Source organism: Aspergillus pseudonomiae (assembly GCF_009193645.1).
Source record: "Aspergillus pseudonomiae strain CBS 119388 unplaced genomic scaffold BDV37scaffold_42, whole genome shotgun sequence".
Lineage (NCBI taxonomy): Eukaryota > Fungi > Ascomycota > Eurotiomycetes > Eurotiales > Aspergillaceae > Aspergillus > Aspergillus pseudonomiae.
In genome coordinates, this window is record NW_022476034.1 from 193,910 (window position 1) to 208,238 (window position 14,329).

General features: G+C 49.4%; 6 protein-coding genes and 1 non-coding gene across 7 annotated transcripts; 3 read left to right on the forward strand and 4 right to left on the reverse strand.

Annotated features, from left to right (window-relative positions):
- Positions 1-49: 49 nt before the first annotated feature.
- Positions 50-1,393, reverse strand: BDV37DRAFT_272311 (FAD-dependent oxidoreductase; the record flags this gene model as incomplete). The annotated part of the gene is made up of 3 exons (XM_032084850.1): positions 50-306; positions 358-1,258; positions 1,328-1,393. The coding sequence occupies 3 exons, from the start codon at positions 1,391-1,393 to the stop codon at positions 50-52; spliced, it is 1,224 nt and encodes a 407-aa protein (XP_031940538.1).
- Positions 1,394-1,728: 335 nt separating this feature from the next.
- Positions 1,729-2,913, forward strand: BDV37DRAFT_272312 (alpha/beta hydrolase; the record flags this gene model as incomplete). The annotated part of the gene is made up of 3 exons (XM_032084851.1): positions 1,729-2,026; positions 2,119-2,784; positions 2,849-2,913. 3 exons carry the CDS (start codon positions 1,729-1,731, stop codon positions 2,911-2,913), a joined length of 1,029 nt encoding a protein of 342 aa, XP_031940539.1.
- Positions 2,914-3,398: 485 nt separating this feature from the next.
- BDV37DRAFT_294791 (major facilitator superfamily domain-containing protein) lies at positions 3,399-6,798 on the reverse strand (the record flags this gene model as incomplete). Its single annotated transcript, XM_032089718.1, has 11 exons — positions 3,399-3,796; positions 3,857-4,073; positions 4,149-4,648; positions 4,858-4,859; positions 5,056-5,250; positions 5,302-5,387; positions 5,439-5,504; positions 5,561-6,234; positions 6,285-6,434; positions 6,490-6,598; positions 6,655-6,798. 11 exons carry the CDS (start codon positions 6,796-6,798, stop codon positions 3,486-3,488), a joined length of 2,454 nt encoding a protein of 817 aa, XP_031940540.1. The 3' UTR covers positions 3,399-3,485.
- Positions 6,799-7,122: 324 nt separating this feature from the next.
- On the forward strand, positions 7,123-8,665 carry BDV37DRAFT_294793 (uncharacterized protein; the record flags this gene model as incomplete). The annotated part of the gene is made up of 6 exons (XM_032089719.1): positions 7,123-7,376; positions 7,425-7,517; positions 7,574-7,771; positions 7,829-8,183; positions 8,235-8,297; positions 8,352-8,665. The coding sequence occupies exons 1-6, from the start codon at positions 7,161-7,163 to the stop codon at positions 8,663-8,665; spliced, it is 1,239 nt and encodes a 412-aa protein (XP_031940541.1). The 5' UTR covers positions 7,123-7,160.
- An 81-nt stretch (positions 8,666-8,746) lies between these two features.
- On the reverse strand, positions 8,747-10,540 carry BDV37DRAFT_294795 (Zn(II)2Cys6 transcription factor; the record flags this gene model as incomplete). The annotated part of the gene is made up of 5 exons (XM_032089720.1): positions 8,747-9,606; positions 9,690-10,208; positions 10,249-10,306; positions 10,423-10,472; positions 10,519-10,540. The coding sequence occupies 5 exons, from the start codon at positions 10,538-10,540 to the stop codon at positions 8,747-8,749; spliced, it is 1,509 nt and encodes a 502-aa protein (XP_031940542.1).
- Positions 10,541-12,200: 1,660 nt separating this feature from the next.
- BDV37DRAFT_t131 lies at positions 12,201-12,272 on the forward strand. The gene has a single exon. It is a non-coding gene; the product is annotated as a tRNA-Arg (tRNA).
- A 1,147-nt stretch (positions 12,273-13,419) lies between these two features.
- BDV37DRAFT_250915 (uncharacterized protein) lies at positions 13,420-14,036 on the reverse strand. The gene is made up of 2 exons (XM_032082238.1): positions 13,719-14,036; positions 13,420-13,674 (listed from the first exon to the last, which is right to left on the reverse strand). Exons 1-2 carry the CDS (start codon positions 13,878-13,880, stop codon positions 13,639-13,641), a joined length of 198 nt encoding a protein of 65 aa, XP_031940543.1. The 5' UTR covers positions 13,881-14,036; the 3' UTR covers positions 13,420-13,638.
- Between the last annotated feature and the right edge of the window lie 293 nt (positions 14,037-14,329).

Below are 14,329 nucleotides of genomic sequence, written 5' to 3' on the forward strand. Positions count from 1 at the left end.
GTATGTATTCGTAATGTATAGAAGTGAAAAGCTACAATTCCTGCTACAGTCATGTCAGGCGTGCCGATTCGCCGACAACTGATCGTTTTGTCAATATTGCTGAGTGCTCATTTAACTGCTCCCAAGCATGTGCATCATGGCATGCTTGTCGACTTAATCGGACCGCCCGCTTCGTGCGCATTCTCATCTCTGTTTCGTATACGTCAAATGCAGTCTTTTGGTCAGTCTGTCCAGAGTAAATTTGAGCAATAGCATCCGCCAGATGGAATGCATCCAGAAGCCCGTGATTTGCAGCCTCGCCGCGATCTAGTCTTCGTCAGCTTCCTTTCATTGTCCGGACAGTTATGTGCAGCTTACACATTGTCATAGCATGCGCAGCGTCCCCGGCCAGCGTCAAACGGCCATTCTTGTTATCCCAGTCCAGGCATTCCCAGTCCGCTAATTTGATTTCCAGGACGGGGGTCCCTTCAGGTATCTTTTGCACTGTATTTCTTAAAACGGGTACAAAGCCTTCAGCCCGGCGCTTCATGTTGGCCAGGCGGTCCTTATCAGTATCCGCTACCTCATCAGCGGAGGTATGTACCGGCCAGGACATGCAGATCTGTGCTCGATACCGTTCGCGCTCTGTACCAGCTGTTCCATTCACGAGTGGAGTCTCCAGCATAGAGAACCAGAAGAATGCCCCGGTCTCAGGATGACATCCTTGAAACAAAAGCGGATCCATAGACCGAAGCGGTTTAATATCCTCCGGGGAGAGATCCACAGCGACTCCTGTAAATCGGATCGGTAGCAGCACGTTATTGTATGCATCAGGTCTCAACATTTGTCTGATCGCTGACCGACTACCCTCAACTCCCACAACCATTCTTCCGGTCACAGAGGGTCCGTCACTGAACTCCAAATTCACCTTTTCTGGTACAGTCTCCAGATCCACGCCCACCACTCTTCGATCCCAGTGCACACGGTCCTCGATTCCGTGAAGCAAGGCCTTTCTCATTTTCTCCCGGTTTACGCGCCACCGCACAGACGGCGGGATCTTGAACTTCGGCTCGCCCGTGGCAAGATTTATAAACAGAAAATTCCCATTGTCGTTCAGTGCAACGTCCGGGTCGACTTGGACATCTTGAATTCGGGCTAAAACGTCTGCGGGAAGTATCTGCTGGAGATATTCCAGCGCCCAATGGAGGGTTATAGCCCAGCCTTGACCGCGAGCATCGGGCGTGGAGTCTCGCTCATATATTTCAAACGGGATACCTTTCTATTGGCTGTTAATATGGATTCTACTTTAACCCCCATGTTGAGGTTAAAGTGTAGGGTGAGCAAAAACCTTCTTTAGAGCCTGGCCGAGGGTTAAGCCGACAATGCCGGCGCCAACAATAAGAACGGGATCCATGGTGTTGCGAGTCTTTGTGATTTCGTCGAGGAGCAATACATGGTAAACGTGTTGTCTTTATGACTATTATTGCCATTGACATCATTATCATCTTGACTTGGGACTTTGGGTCGGCTAAGTTGAACGTTATCCGACGATCGGACCGTCGCATAGATAAGTGAACGCGATGCGGGGGTGGCTTTGGGCTTCAACCTCCCTTGCTGATTAGCATTGACTGTTGCCGTCGGAAACTGCCGATCGTCTGAGGACCGTTCAACCGCGAATCCGTGTATAAATCATTGGTATATTCACACTATATCCAACCATACGACAACAATCAGCCAGAGAAGCAAAAAATGACTGCACACGAAGCCCTGAACCCTATCCACCCGTCCGTCCTGCCTCATTTGGACCCAGTCTTTATCAAACTCTACAATGAAAATGTCGCCAACACCCCAAACAAGCCTATAGATTTGTCTATTTTGCGATCGAAATATTCCGTGCTGTACTCTTATGGCACCGGTCCAGCCCCCGAGCCAGCTAAAGTATATGATGCAACCGTTCCGGGATATAAGGGCGAATTGATCCCCGTCCGAGTATACGAGCCCTCGTCGCCGGGGCCGTGGCCAGTGCATATTGATTTTCACGGCGGTGGTATGTTTACTTTCTCATATTCGATTGTGCTCTTCCTTCCCTCTCTTCCAATCTTGAGATGCGATCTAGCAGAAGACTAATGCCGACCGTAGGCTGGGGTCTTGGTGACCTCGACACTGAAGCTCATATCTGCAAGCACCTGTCCGTCAAGGCAGACGTTTGTGTAATCGATATTGGGTACCGTTTGGTCCTAGAGCAGACGTTCCCCATTGGCATCCAGGACTCCTTCGCCGCCCTGCAATACATTCATGCCCAGGGCGGCTCCAAGTTCAACATCGACACTAGCCGCATCTCCCTCGGCGGCGTCTCGGCTGGAGGAAACATTGCCCTTATCGTTGCCCACCTTGCAAGAGATGCCAGCATCCCTCTAAAACTCGTTGCGGTGGGCACACCTGTCATTGACGATATCTCCAAGTACGCCTCCGCAAGTGAGTCGCCATATCCCTCCGTCCAACAGATGGAGCACGCGCCCACTCTCAACTGGGCCCGGCTGAAGTGGTTCGATAATCTCAAATGGGAAAGCCTTTCCAGCGATGCGGCCTTGAGGAAGAAGCAAGTAGATGAAATCAGTTGGTATGCGAATGCGATGAATGCGCCTGATTTTACCAACCTACCCAAGACGGTGATTTACACTGCGGGCTGTGATCCGCTACGAGATGAAGGAGAGGCGTACGCAATGAAGTTAGTGGAGGGTGGTAATGAAGTTACGCTCAAGAGATTTGAAGGCGTGCCACACCCTTTCATGCATATGGATAAAGGTATGCCGATTCCCACTTTTGTTGACCATGTTTTTAAGAGCATTACTGACGAGACTTGGCACAGACTTATGGCAGGCGAGTGAGTTTATAGACAAGACAGCTGCGCACATTCGTGTTGCTTTACATTAGCCTTGGTGTATTATACGTTTAAAGCAACAGAATCGGATATAGAAAGAATACTTGAACTATCGACGCCTTCCTTCTAGCCCAGTACTCTTGTATTCCTAATGACTCGTCGCGACCATGATTCAGCTGTAAATTTTGAGTGAATACTTTTGTGGTTTATAAGATTAGTAAATGAATATAGCCGTCGTCTGACAAGTACTAAAGCTTACCAGACTGGTCAAAAAGGCTGAATACCAATCTTACCCACAAACCCACTCCCCAAGTGTAAACTGGCTAGGCTTCGCTTTTGCATTTTGAAATATCATTTACACTGAATAAAACATTCTTAACCGTTGCCATGAGACACAGCCCTTTAGTATCGGCGGTCAACAAATAATAAGATCGCAGATGCTTGCTCTGGGTTGTGTTTTCACCGTGAGGCCGCATGTGTAGATAGGATGTCTGGAATTACAGCAGTGCCGATTACCACAGCTGTACATGATAAGCTCTGAAGACATTGTGAATTATGCATGAATGCTAAGATGATTTCTTCTGTTTGTATTTTCTCTTCCAATGCGCATATCCCACGCCCTAGCCTAAGAGGCCTGCTCCAACGCATACAGTTGTTTCGCTAATGCCACCAAGCTGTCCTTCAACGGCTTAAACCTCACATCCAACATCAGTTGCGCCTTTCCTGAATCACACGAGTAATGCGTATCCCTAATCCGTTTCCCAGGCTCCCCCTCTGCGATCCTATCCTGACTCTCCGGCAGCGCTTTTCTGACTATATCGGCGATCTCCTGCGTGTCGTACGATCCTTCCGTCACCAAGAAGCGCTGGTGAGACGGTAGATCCACGGTGAGCGCCTGGAGACTAGTCCGGGCAAGGTCTTCAACGTCAATCCAAACTAGAAATTGCTCGTCAATATACTACTTTATATTAGGACGACAGAAATAGCAGGATTTACCAGGAGCCTTCGTAGGCGGGATTCCATTGCCCTTCAACACATCCCACACGATCTGGTTGCTGGCATTCAATTGCGATAACGACTCAATCGGATGGATCATCTTGCCGAAGACCATTCCGGGGCACAAGGTAACTAGCTGATAGCTGACTTCGTGGTCGCGAACGTAATCCCACGCTGCCCTCTCGGCAATCACTTTAGATGCTCGGTAGGCAATTGGCTGTGTTGGTTAGTGCTGTGCAAAATGCAAGCTAGTCATAACAGACAGGAGAAGGTCGATGAAAAGGATACATACAACGAGACTCGCATTCTTTCCCTCTTCATAGGTCAACGGACACCAATCCTTCTCTGTATACACTTTCCCGGGCTGCAGCCCCAACGAGGCATCATAAACCGCCGCAAAGCTCGACATAATCACTACCTTTCTGACTTCGGGATACTTTGAAGCCGCTTCGCATACGGCGACGGTTCCCTTGAGGGCGGGAATAAGGAGCTTCTCCTCGAATTCCCCGGGCGCGGCATCGTAGGTGAACGCGCTCGCCAGATGCAAGATGCCCTTGCAGCCGGCCACAGCGGGCGCAAATTGGGATACATCGGTCGGGTCGGGGATAACTACCAATTCGAGGTTCGTGGTATCCACGCCTGCTGCAGCCAGGGCTGCTTGCGTCGCGGTCGCCTTTTGTTCGGAGCGGACTGTGCCGCGGACGTGGTGGTTTGTGGAAAGAAGGAGCGAGATGCAGTGCGCGGCAATGAAGCCATTGGCGCCTGTGACTAGGATTTTCGACATGTTTGGTTCTATGACTTTTTGCAGAGTAAAAAAAGTTCACTGATGCTTGTCTGCGAGAGCTGTCGGGCATTGCACGGGTTTTATGCTAAGCCAAGTTGGGGGGAGACTCCAAATGGTCGGTTATCCAACGTCCGTCGGATAATTGGGGTAAGAGCGGCGGAGAACTAAACCGATCGTCTCATGAATCCGACGCAATAACTTTCGGAAGGGTACGTACTGCTTATCCTTATCGAGCAGCTCTTGAGGGTGGAGTCTCTAGTCTACGAAGGATTGGATACGTAGGAAGCGAATTGCTTTCAGCGTTTAATTATATCATTCGTTGATGGCAGACTATTTGCAATACTGATAGTAGTAACATTATGAATCCTTGGCGCGATCGACTCCTAGTACATTAACCAGCCCCTAATACACATACCGAAAGTTCACGTCGTCATGGACGTCTTCTTCGGCCGTCCTTCCGTTCGCCAATTTCCCCTCCATGCGGCTTCTCGCCGGCGTTCCCAGGCGATCGGCTCTCGCATTTCGTCGCCCATACACAATGCGGAGGGCAGTGGATACGACTATCGCGCCGGCGTTGACCGCTACAATCGTGATTTTGGCCGGTATATACCTGATATCGTTAGATTTGACGGTGCAGAGAGCTACTCGTAGCGGTGCTTACGCAGGAGCATCCTTCGCCTGGAAGGTTTGGGGACCAATAACATTCGCAATGCTGAATGCAGCGGAGACAAGAGAGCTGCCGGACACCTGGAACGCTCAGTTATTGTTCAGTGTGATTGGAGGGATAGGAATATATACCTTCATCGTATACCCTTTGAAGTTCGCTCCAGTCCAGGCGAAAATCAGTGCCAATGGAGCCACAGTCTACTTCAGTTAGCTTCACTCTGTATCGCCCAGTCGGTAGGAAGGATATCCTATACCGTATTGACCATGTAAATGCCCACCAAGCATCCTGCCTGGTTATCCCTCGGCAGAAACGACATTAAACACGAACCCAGCAACGTCGGGATTAACAATACATCAATAGCCAGCCATCGCGAGAAGCCACGAGCGATGGCCCATGTAGACAGGATTGTTGCCACAATGCTGACTACGCCCGAGGGCATATTGAGCAACGCACTCTGCTTCGACGTATATCCGAAGTCTTTGATAAGAATGGACGAGAAAGTGGTAATAACACCGCTGGGGATGGTGATCAAAATGGTCAGTAGGACGAGAAGCCAGCTTTGCAAATCACCAAATGCTTCAATCACCGAGCCCCAGCGAAAGACTTTCTGGCCGACTCCAGCTTGGTCGTCTCGAAGACGTTGTGCAATTCGGTCGCGCTCAGTGGGACTGAGGAACTTGGCTTTCTCGACGTTTTCTGGGAGAACAAACAAGACCAAGAGAGAAGCAACTACATTAACCACGCCTATCACGACGAACATGATACGCCATCCATGGAAGGACATATTCGCAGGTGCGTGCTGAGCAGCGAACGAAATCAACCCTCCGACGATCTGGCCCATGCCTAAGCCGCAGTACCAGAACCCATATCTCGGTGTGGACTCGGCGCGAGTGTACCACATGCTCGTGTACATCGTGAGGGCGGGTGCTGACCTAGTAGTTAGTGGTATGTTCTGAAGCGAAGACACTGTGACATACCAATGACTGCCTCCAGCATTCCGAGCAATACACGTAAAGCTATCATGCCGGCGAAATTCTGTGCAGCTGCCGAGCAACACAGAATTACGCCCCAGAGGAGTACATTGACCCCAAGGACCTTGGTGATGGGGAATTTCTGTAGAAGAATACCTGCGCATATTAGCATATATCATAGGCTGGAAGATTCGAGTAATGCTATACACACCCTGGGGGATTTCGGCCACGGCATACGCCAGGAAGAACGCCGTTGCCAACCATGAAAAGTCATTCCCACTCATATGCAGATCAGTTTGAAGACCCATGACATTCGCATACTGTCACCAAGTCAGCGTATTTCACAACCCAGTGCCAAGGAGTGGCGCCCTCCTACATTCAGTGAAATCTTGTCCACAAATTGCAGAAAGTACGTGAGAAACATGACAGGCAGGATTCGCCAATCGACTTTCCGAAGCAGCGCCCGGTCATCGTGCAGATCGCCGACGGCGTAGTCGTCGCCGGACAATTTGCCGCTCATTCCGATATCTTTTTCGTTGGTAGGGGTCATTTTCACTGCGTTTGCATTTGAGCAATTTAGATTGAAGGATGGCATGATCTTAAAGGGATTCTAGCTAGAGTTAATTGAATGCAACTACACTGGTCCTAGTCCTCTGACGGTGTATACTTTCCCCAGACTGATAGCGACAGCCGGAAGTGGAGCCTGTTATGCATCCGTCGCATAGATAGGCCGGCTAGGCTATCGCACCGATAACGTCGGATGAAGCTTGCCGCTGCTATGAATGACCGTAGACGTCACGTCACTAGTCGTGCAAAGATATAAGACCCATCGAGAGTATGACTTAGGATCATCATTCGGATCAAACAAGAACACGCACGACAATGCCCTCTCGCACTGACTCTCCTCTGAACGTTGCCGTTATTGGCGCCGGTCTTGGTGGCCTTTCGGCTGCCGTGGCCCTCCGGCGTCAAGGACACTCTGTGACGGTGTATGAGCGATATGATTTCGCGGGCGAGGTGGGAGCCTCGCTCAGCGCTGCTTCCAACGGATCGAGGTTCCTCGAACAATGGGGTGTGGACGTCAAGGCCGCAAAGCCAGTACGATAGTCTCTTATGCCTGGGTTAAGCCAACACTAACAACCTCAGGTGATTTTGAAACGATTGATTATGCACGATTGGTCTACTGGGGAGGTACAAAGCGAGTACGGATTAGGAGACTATAAATCGAAGTTTGGGACGGTATGTCTTCCTTCCATACCTGAAGATATTGCTTGGCTAAAGAGTCACAAAAAAAGGATTACAACAACTTCCATCGGATCGATATCCACAAAGAACTTCTCAAGTCGGCCTTTGAAGAGCCCGGCGAAGGGCCGAAGTGTACACTTGAAGTGAATCATAAAGCTACTGCTCTTGATGCAGAAGCAGGTATCATCCAATTTGAAAACGGCGCTTCAACGACAGCCGATCTGATCGTCGCAGCTGATGGCATTCGTGTACGTCTTCTTGCCCCAATAACCCCGTTACCATTGACAAGGTACTAAAGAAGCAAGTCTTCCTCTCGTAACCTAATCGGAATAACCCCCAATTTCACCATGTCCACCTCGTGTTGCTACCGCTGCATCATCGGTGCCGATAAACTGCGCGCCCTCGGACTCGACGATTATATCTCCAACGAAGCCATCGAGTATTGGGGCGGGTTCGGCATCGACAAGATTGTCATGTCCCCCTGTAGCAACGGCGAGGTCGTAAGCTGCTACTGCTTCTACCCGGCAGCATATAATGAACTCCGTGAAGATGGATGGAATATCTCCGCTACGCCCCAACAACTGGTGGATACGTTCCCCGCTTTGGATCCGAGGATGAAGAAGCTGATGTTAAATGCGGAGGATATTAAAATGTGGCGATGTATGTATCCTCTCCTCTTTTTACTTCGGACGGTCCTCCTAACGATATAAGTGTATCGACATGAGCCTTACCCGTACTGGGTTAAGGGCAAGGTTTGTCTTCTGGGTGATGCTGGTATGTTTTTTTTTTCCTCCTCTTGATGGAAGATTCGATCGTACTAAGAGACAGCCCATCCCATGATGCCGGATCAATCCCAAGGGTCTTGTATGGCTTTTGAAGATGCCGGCGCTTTAGGCCTGGTTTTCCACCGCACATTCCGCGAACAATACAGCGTCGCCGAAGGACTTGGCTTATATGAAAAGCTGCGCAAGCCGAGAGCCACCCGTGTGCAGGAAGCTAGCTTTAGGGCTCGTGAAGATCTCAGCGAACGCATTGGTTGGAGTTCTTCAGCCGATCGGCCTGGGAAGTTGACGATTGAGGAAGTTTGTGGATACGACATGCAAAAGCATTTGGATGAGTTGGTCGCCGCGATTGCACAGTAGATAAATGAAGTTAACGTCTTATGTATTGACTATTTACAATATATGCTTTCCATTGCATCACTTCGTTATTTATACAACGTCTCATACAAATACCATCCCGGGGAACAAACTATATCTCACCCTGGCCCAATTGCAATCAGCCTCATCCGCCCATACAGTCTCCAACAACTGTCGGGCGTGCGAAATATGTCCAAATCCCAAAGTATTCTCCATAACCATTAGCCTTTCCTTGACCAACATCTGTCTCTCAACATCTGTGCTACTAGCCCCAGCAATTACCAGCGGGAAAAGTAAACATCCCTCTACAGGACTACCATATGGAATGGTCATCACAGCATTGAGAATAGGAGAAACTGCGGTTTCCACCATCTCGTGGTGCGGATCATACCCATCAACCACCTGATGCAGGCGCAGTCGTACCGCCCATTCAAAGGCCGTAGTAACTTGATCTGTCTCGTAGTCCGTACCCGCAGCGCTGTCATATTCCGCTCTCCACGAGTCCAACTGAGACCGAACATGGGAGGCAGCCGTTCGAAACCCAAGCTCGGAGAGTTCATCAACGCGACGACTACGGTGTGCCGCGAGCAAGTTGACCATACCTAGAAGTTCGAGCAACGCCGGGACCATCCCAGAGACAGCATCTACGGGGGCAGACGAGAGACTGCAAATGGACTGATTCGCGGTAAGGTCAGTAAGTTTCGCATCCTCCCGAAGAAGCGGTGGCTTGCAGCGGGATATCGTCGACATGGAGTCCAGATATCGGAACAGCTGGAGACAGAACCTCCCTTCCAGTGTCGATTCAAGGCTACTGTCTCCCACTGAAGCAAGGAGTGCACTAGCTGCTTTCAGATGCCACTCCCACGCATGAGAACTGCCATCGCATAGTTCAGTTAGACAGAGGAGTAGCACCGTTGTGCAGGCTTCCAGGGTGGATTGGCCGTCTGCCGTTGATAGAAGTTGCTTGACTTGCGCCAATGCTGTTTGGGGTTAGCTTCACTGGATCCAACCGCGGGGTTATGCATACCTTTTCCCTGGCGCGCTAATGCGCGATTCCAAATGCCTGGGTAGACACGTTTCCAATGGCAACCGCTCAGGCCTAGAATCACACTAGTCACCGTGTCTGAACTGGCTGCCATCGGTAGCAAGATCGACAGAAAGGGGTTTCCACCAGGATCCCCGGACCGCGATAATGAGCGCGCTACGATGTGTAGATAGTGATTGAATAGCGAGCGCTCTTCGTCATTGTGCAGATAAGGGTTGGCGGATCCGCAGGGCGATGCGACGGGGACGATGATCTCCTCCACGGCCAGCCATGGGAATGAGCTTCCTATCGGATCATCCACGGCATCATCGGAAGGGGAGATCGGATCTGGGGTTGCTAGAGATAGATTGCTTTCGGAAGAGGGGGGAAGCGACGGGTGGCTGGAGCTTGGGGATGACGGCGAAGCTTTCCATTGACAGGGGAGGTTTAAGCGGCGGCAATCGCTGCATCGAGGGTGGATCTCGTCGCATTTCTTCTTCCTGCTGAAAGTTAATACCCGCGCTAATACGTAGTAGCTCTTGTTTCGTGCAGGTTGTTTTACCTCGCCTTGCAGCACAGGCAACCACCGCGTGATCGGGATGCTCGAGGGCGTCGATGGGCTATGGTCTTGGGGTCTACTTTTCCGCCTGGGCGTTGGGGTTCGCAGATATGCCCTAGGCCTAACAGGAGGCCAGATTAGCTCAGTCATTCCATCTTGAATGTGCGATACACATACGAGCGCAGCGGGAACAGGGGGCATCCCCGTCACAGCGTTGTTTCTATTCACTGTCAACAGCGATCACATTATCTGGGATTTCAGTATGCAACGTACAATCTTTGCGCATCGCGCGCATACACGACCTGTGGAATTCATGGCGGTAGTGGTGAAGCCACGATCATAGCATCCATGATGCAGAGAATGAGGAGAAGCGACGGAACGAAACGGACTCTTATCGCTCCGACGCGACGGACGCTCTAAAATTGATAAAGACTCGCAACTCGGAGGTTCTATCGTCGGTGATTCGTGGATAAGACCAGGAGAGGCGAGATGCAGCCTATCATCGGCATTTCTCTTATTAATGGATATGCCATCCCCACCAGGACCGCTAATGCAGCAAAGACCTGGGGTAATGAAGGAGCACTGACACTTTTTCCCCGCATTCTGCCCATGGCCCCGGAGCAGGGAGTTATTCCGTCCTCTTCGCTTCCTCGGCTATGATTCCGTCTCCCAGTACCGAGTACTATATAACCCGATCTCTCCTTGTTCTTCTTTGTCTACCAGGTCTTCTATTTCCATCTTTGCAATATATATATTTATTGCAAAGGCCTACTTAACCCACCTTCACTTAACAAGGGACAACATGGATACACAAGCCCAACAATGACCGACCACGAGCTTTTATACTCTTTAACACTTTTAGTTGATCCCCTAGGCTACTTCCCTCTACGCTGACCACGTCGTGGACTCGGAAAGAGTTTCAGGCTACTAACCCTAATGAAACTACTCGAGTTTATTCCATCATCCAGACAATCACCCCGTCCGGCATCTGAGAGGGAAGGGCACGGGTTTCTAACGACAAGCGGAAGAGATTCGATTACCGTATCTCATCGTGAGATTGGGACCTGAAGATGGAGGCACGCCGGGCATCCCTTGATGCTTTCTGTCTTGCCATACTGTTGGAGTTTCAGTGTTGCCTAGTTCAATGTTGCTGGCCTTTCACTACTATCTAATGTGCAAAAAATTGAATATTATGGGCTAGAACCACCCTAGAAAAAGGGAGAGAGGAGGTCATATTGGTGTAAAAAGGAGCTTCCTGGCTTGAAGTTATAGATAGGCTCCTTCGAGGCCAGCAGGGTCATTATGTACCTTCAAGCTCATATATCTATCGGTTCGAGCAAAGACGTCCGCTCTGCCTTGTGAAGTTATGGTCGACATACCGGTAGACTGGCTATGCTTACAGAACACAGTTGGACGATCGGATCTTGCCCAATATAGGGGAAAATTGTATCTTAAAGGCACAGCTGTCAGGGGCCATCGACGCTCATCGGTCCTTCAGAGCGATGTTTGCATTATCATCATTGCTCCTGGGGAAATGGCTATCCGAGGACCATTTACAGCAAAGTCTAACCAAATCGATTGCTCGCTTGAGAACATGAAACTTTATAAAATAACGTGAGCGGATATCACTGAATACTCCGATGCTAACCTTGAGATATAGTTCAACCGGCAGTAGACTGATTTTAAGGTTGCTATTTTATTGTTCCAAAAGTATATATTTGCAAACCCGTTAATCTAGCATCGCCACCAGAATTACCTTTTCAAGATGCAGAAGGTTTTACATTGTAATGTTATAACTACATATAGTGAAGACAATATATACGTACATGGTTATATTTTTCTTTGAAACAAAAACTGAAAGTAACGGACACTGAACTGTGATTTAGATGGATCTGCATAGCAATGTATTAGTCTTCTTTCATAAAACTAAATTAATAAAAATTTCCCAATAACCCGGCCGGCTGGCCCAATGGCAAGGCGCTTGACTACGAATCAAGAGATTGCAGGTTCGATCCCTGCGTCGGTCATCATTTTTTCTTTTCATTTTTTTTTTCATTTTTTTTTTCTTTTTCTTTTCATTACTTACTACTACTCTCCTTGGTATTACTCCACCCGTCCCGTTCTCCACACCATTTTGTTTCGACTCGGTATAGCTTTCATAGAGAAGACCTCCAGCTACACCTCCTATAGCCATGGATGAATTTCTTTGGGGCATGATTATTATCATTTGCAGAGATTCCATGTGATCTGTCATGGATGCGGGAGTCGCAATCTAGAACGAGGCCAGAATTCACCCTAGCCAGTCCCTGTTGGTTGATCATTCTAATCTCATAACCATATTTGACGAAAAAGTACTATCTCCGCTTGAGGATCCAACAATGTCGATCGAGCGGGCACCAGTCAAATCGCGCCAGTCACGACTGATGTGTCTATCTCACGCACGAGAAAGGCTTCGGGACTGTGGAGAATCTGTTTTTGATCACGGCCTGTAGCGTAAGTAGCTGTACTGGGTGAGGAATGAGGGATTAGAGGAAGCTATCGTAGGTGCATTGATCGATACGACGTCATTATGTAAATGCAATGGATGGAGAAGAAATACGAGAAATGGTGTTGAATGTAGAGACCAATTGCAGGATCCAAGCTGTTGGGACTGGATACAGATGTCGTATATTAAATGGTCTCTTGATGACCAGGGTCTTCGTCCAGCGACGGATATTTCCCCGCACTCCCGCATGACTTTAGGTACCCAAAAAGCTGTTTCGGAACTAGATAACTCAAAAATTCAAGTAGGTAGGAACGTTACATACAGAAGACCAGACTTCCAGGGATTCGAAGACAAAAAAACAAAGAACTGGCGAGACCGAACCTTATCTTCTCTTTCTGTATCCAAGCGCCACGCTGAGCGCCCCTTGGAGCGAGGACCCGTGCGGCGTACTAATGTGCTCGGTCTCATTGGCGAGCGACCAGTGACACCAACCTCAACCACCCAATGGGGTAGACTCCACCTCTTCTGGGAGGAAGAAGACATGGCTAAGCATGGCCAAGAGAGTTTCTTTTGGCCGCAAAGGTCCGACAAAGAGGTCGGCGAGGCCGACCAAGAAAAGGAAAACACATGGTGGCGACAATGCCGAGGTTCATCCCAGTCTATAAAGAATATATACTAGGTCCTCCGTACCTCGCTACTCATATATATCAAAATCTCATTTTTGTTACCTAATAAATTGCTGGGAGCTTGGAGTTTGGGGGGCAAAAAGACGGTTCCTGTCACTGGGTTCCTTTTACATAATAAGCGGTGCTCCGTCTGGGGAAATGATTAGATTAGATTTCCCGGTCGCATTCTGTTAATAATGAGAACCAACGACATGGACAGGGATGGAGAAGCACCCCAGTAGTCTATCTTTTGACTTTATCTGGACCTCCATGGTGATCCTGTATCATGATATCCATGGCCACGAGGTTTGGATGACATGAACGGCCCGTCTTCTTTTTTTTCCCATCCGTTTTTGCCTGCCAAGATCATGCCGAGAGAATGTAAGAATGGCCAAGTTCGGGAATCCGACGGGTGGGGTCGGAAGAAGCGAGATTAGAACGAGATCCAGGGAGAAAATGGTGTAATCCAAGTCATTTCCAATCATGTGGCCGCCCCATCGTAAGGTAGCCTACTCCTTCCTACTCGAGTCACTACCTGCCATGGACAGTTTAGTGTTAGTGTTGGTATGAGTAGTCGAGACAGAGTTCCTGCTCTCCAGAAGAGAAAATACCTTGATCGGCTCTGATTGACTGGAATGTCGGGATTTAGCTTCTCGCAAGGTAACATCGCGTGGTCGAGTTTAAGCCTGATGGTCCGGGGTAGACACACGGAAAGGGTAAAACCGCCCAAGTCAGGTGTGGCTGACTCAGCCGCATGGCCAACCTCCCACCAGTAGACGACTCCAGGCTTCATCTCGAAGATAGGATGTCCTGAGTACCCCATCTATTGTGAGCGATAGGAGCTACAGCACCCATGGATGATTGGAGTGCCAAGGGCCTGAGGTTGCACTCCAACCTACCAGCCAAGCAAGCTGCCAAGCCATGGTTCATTCCC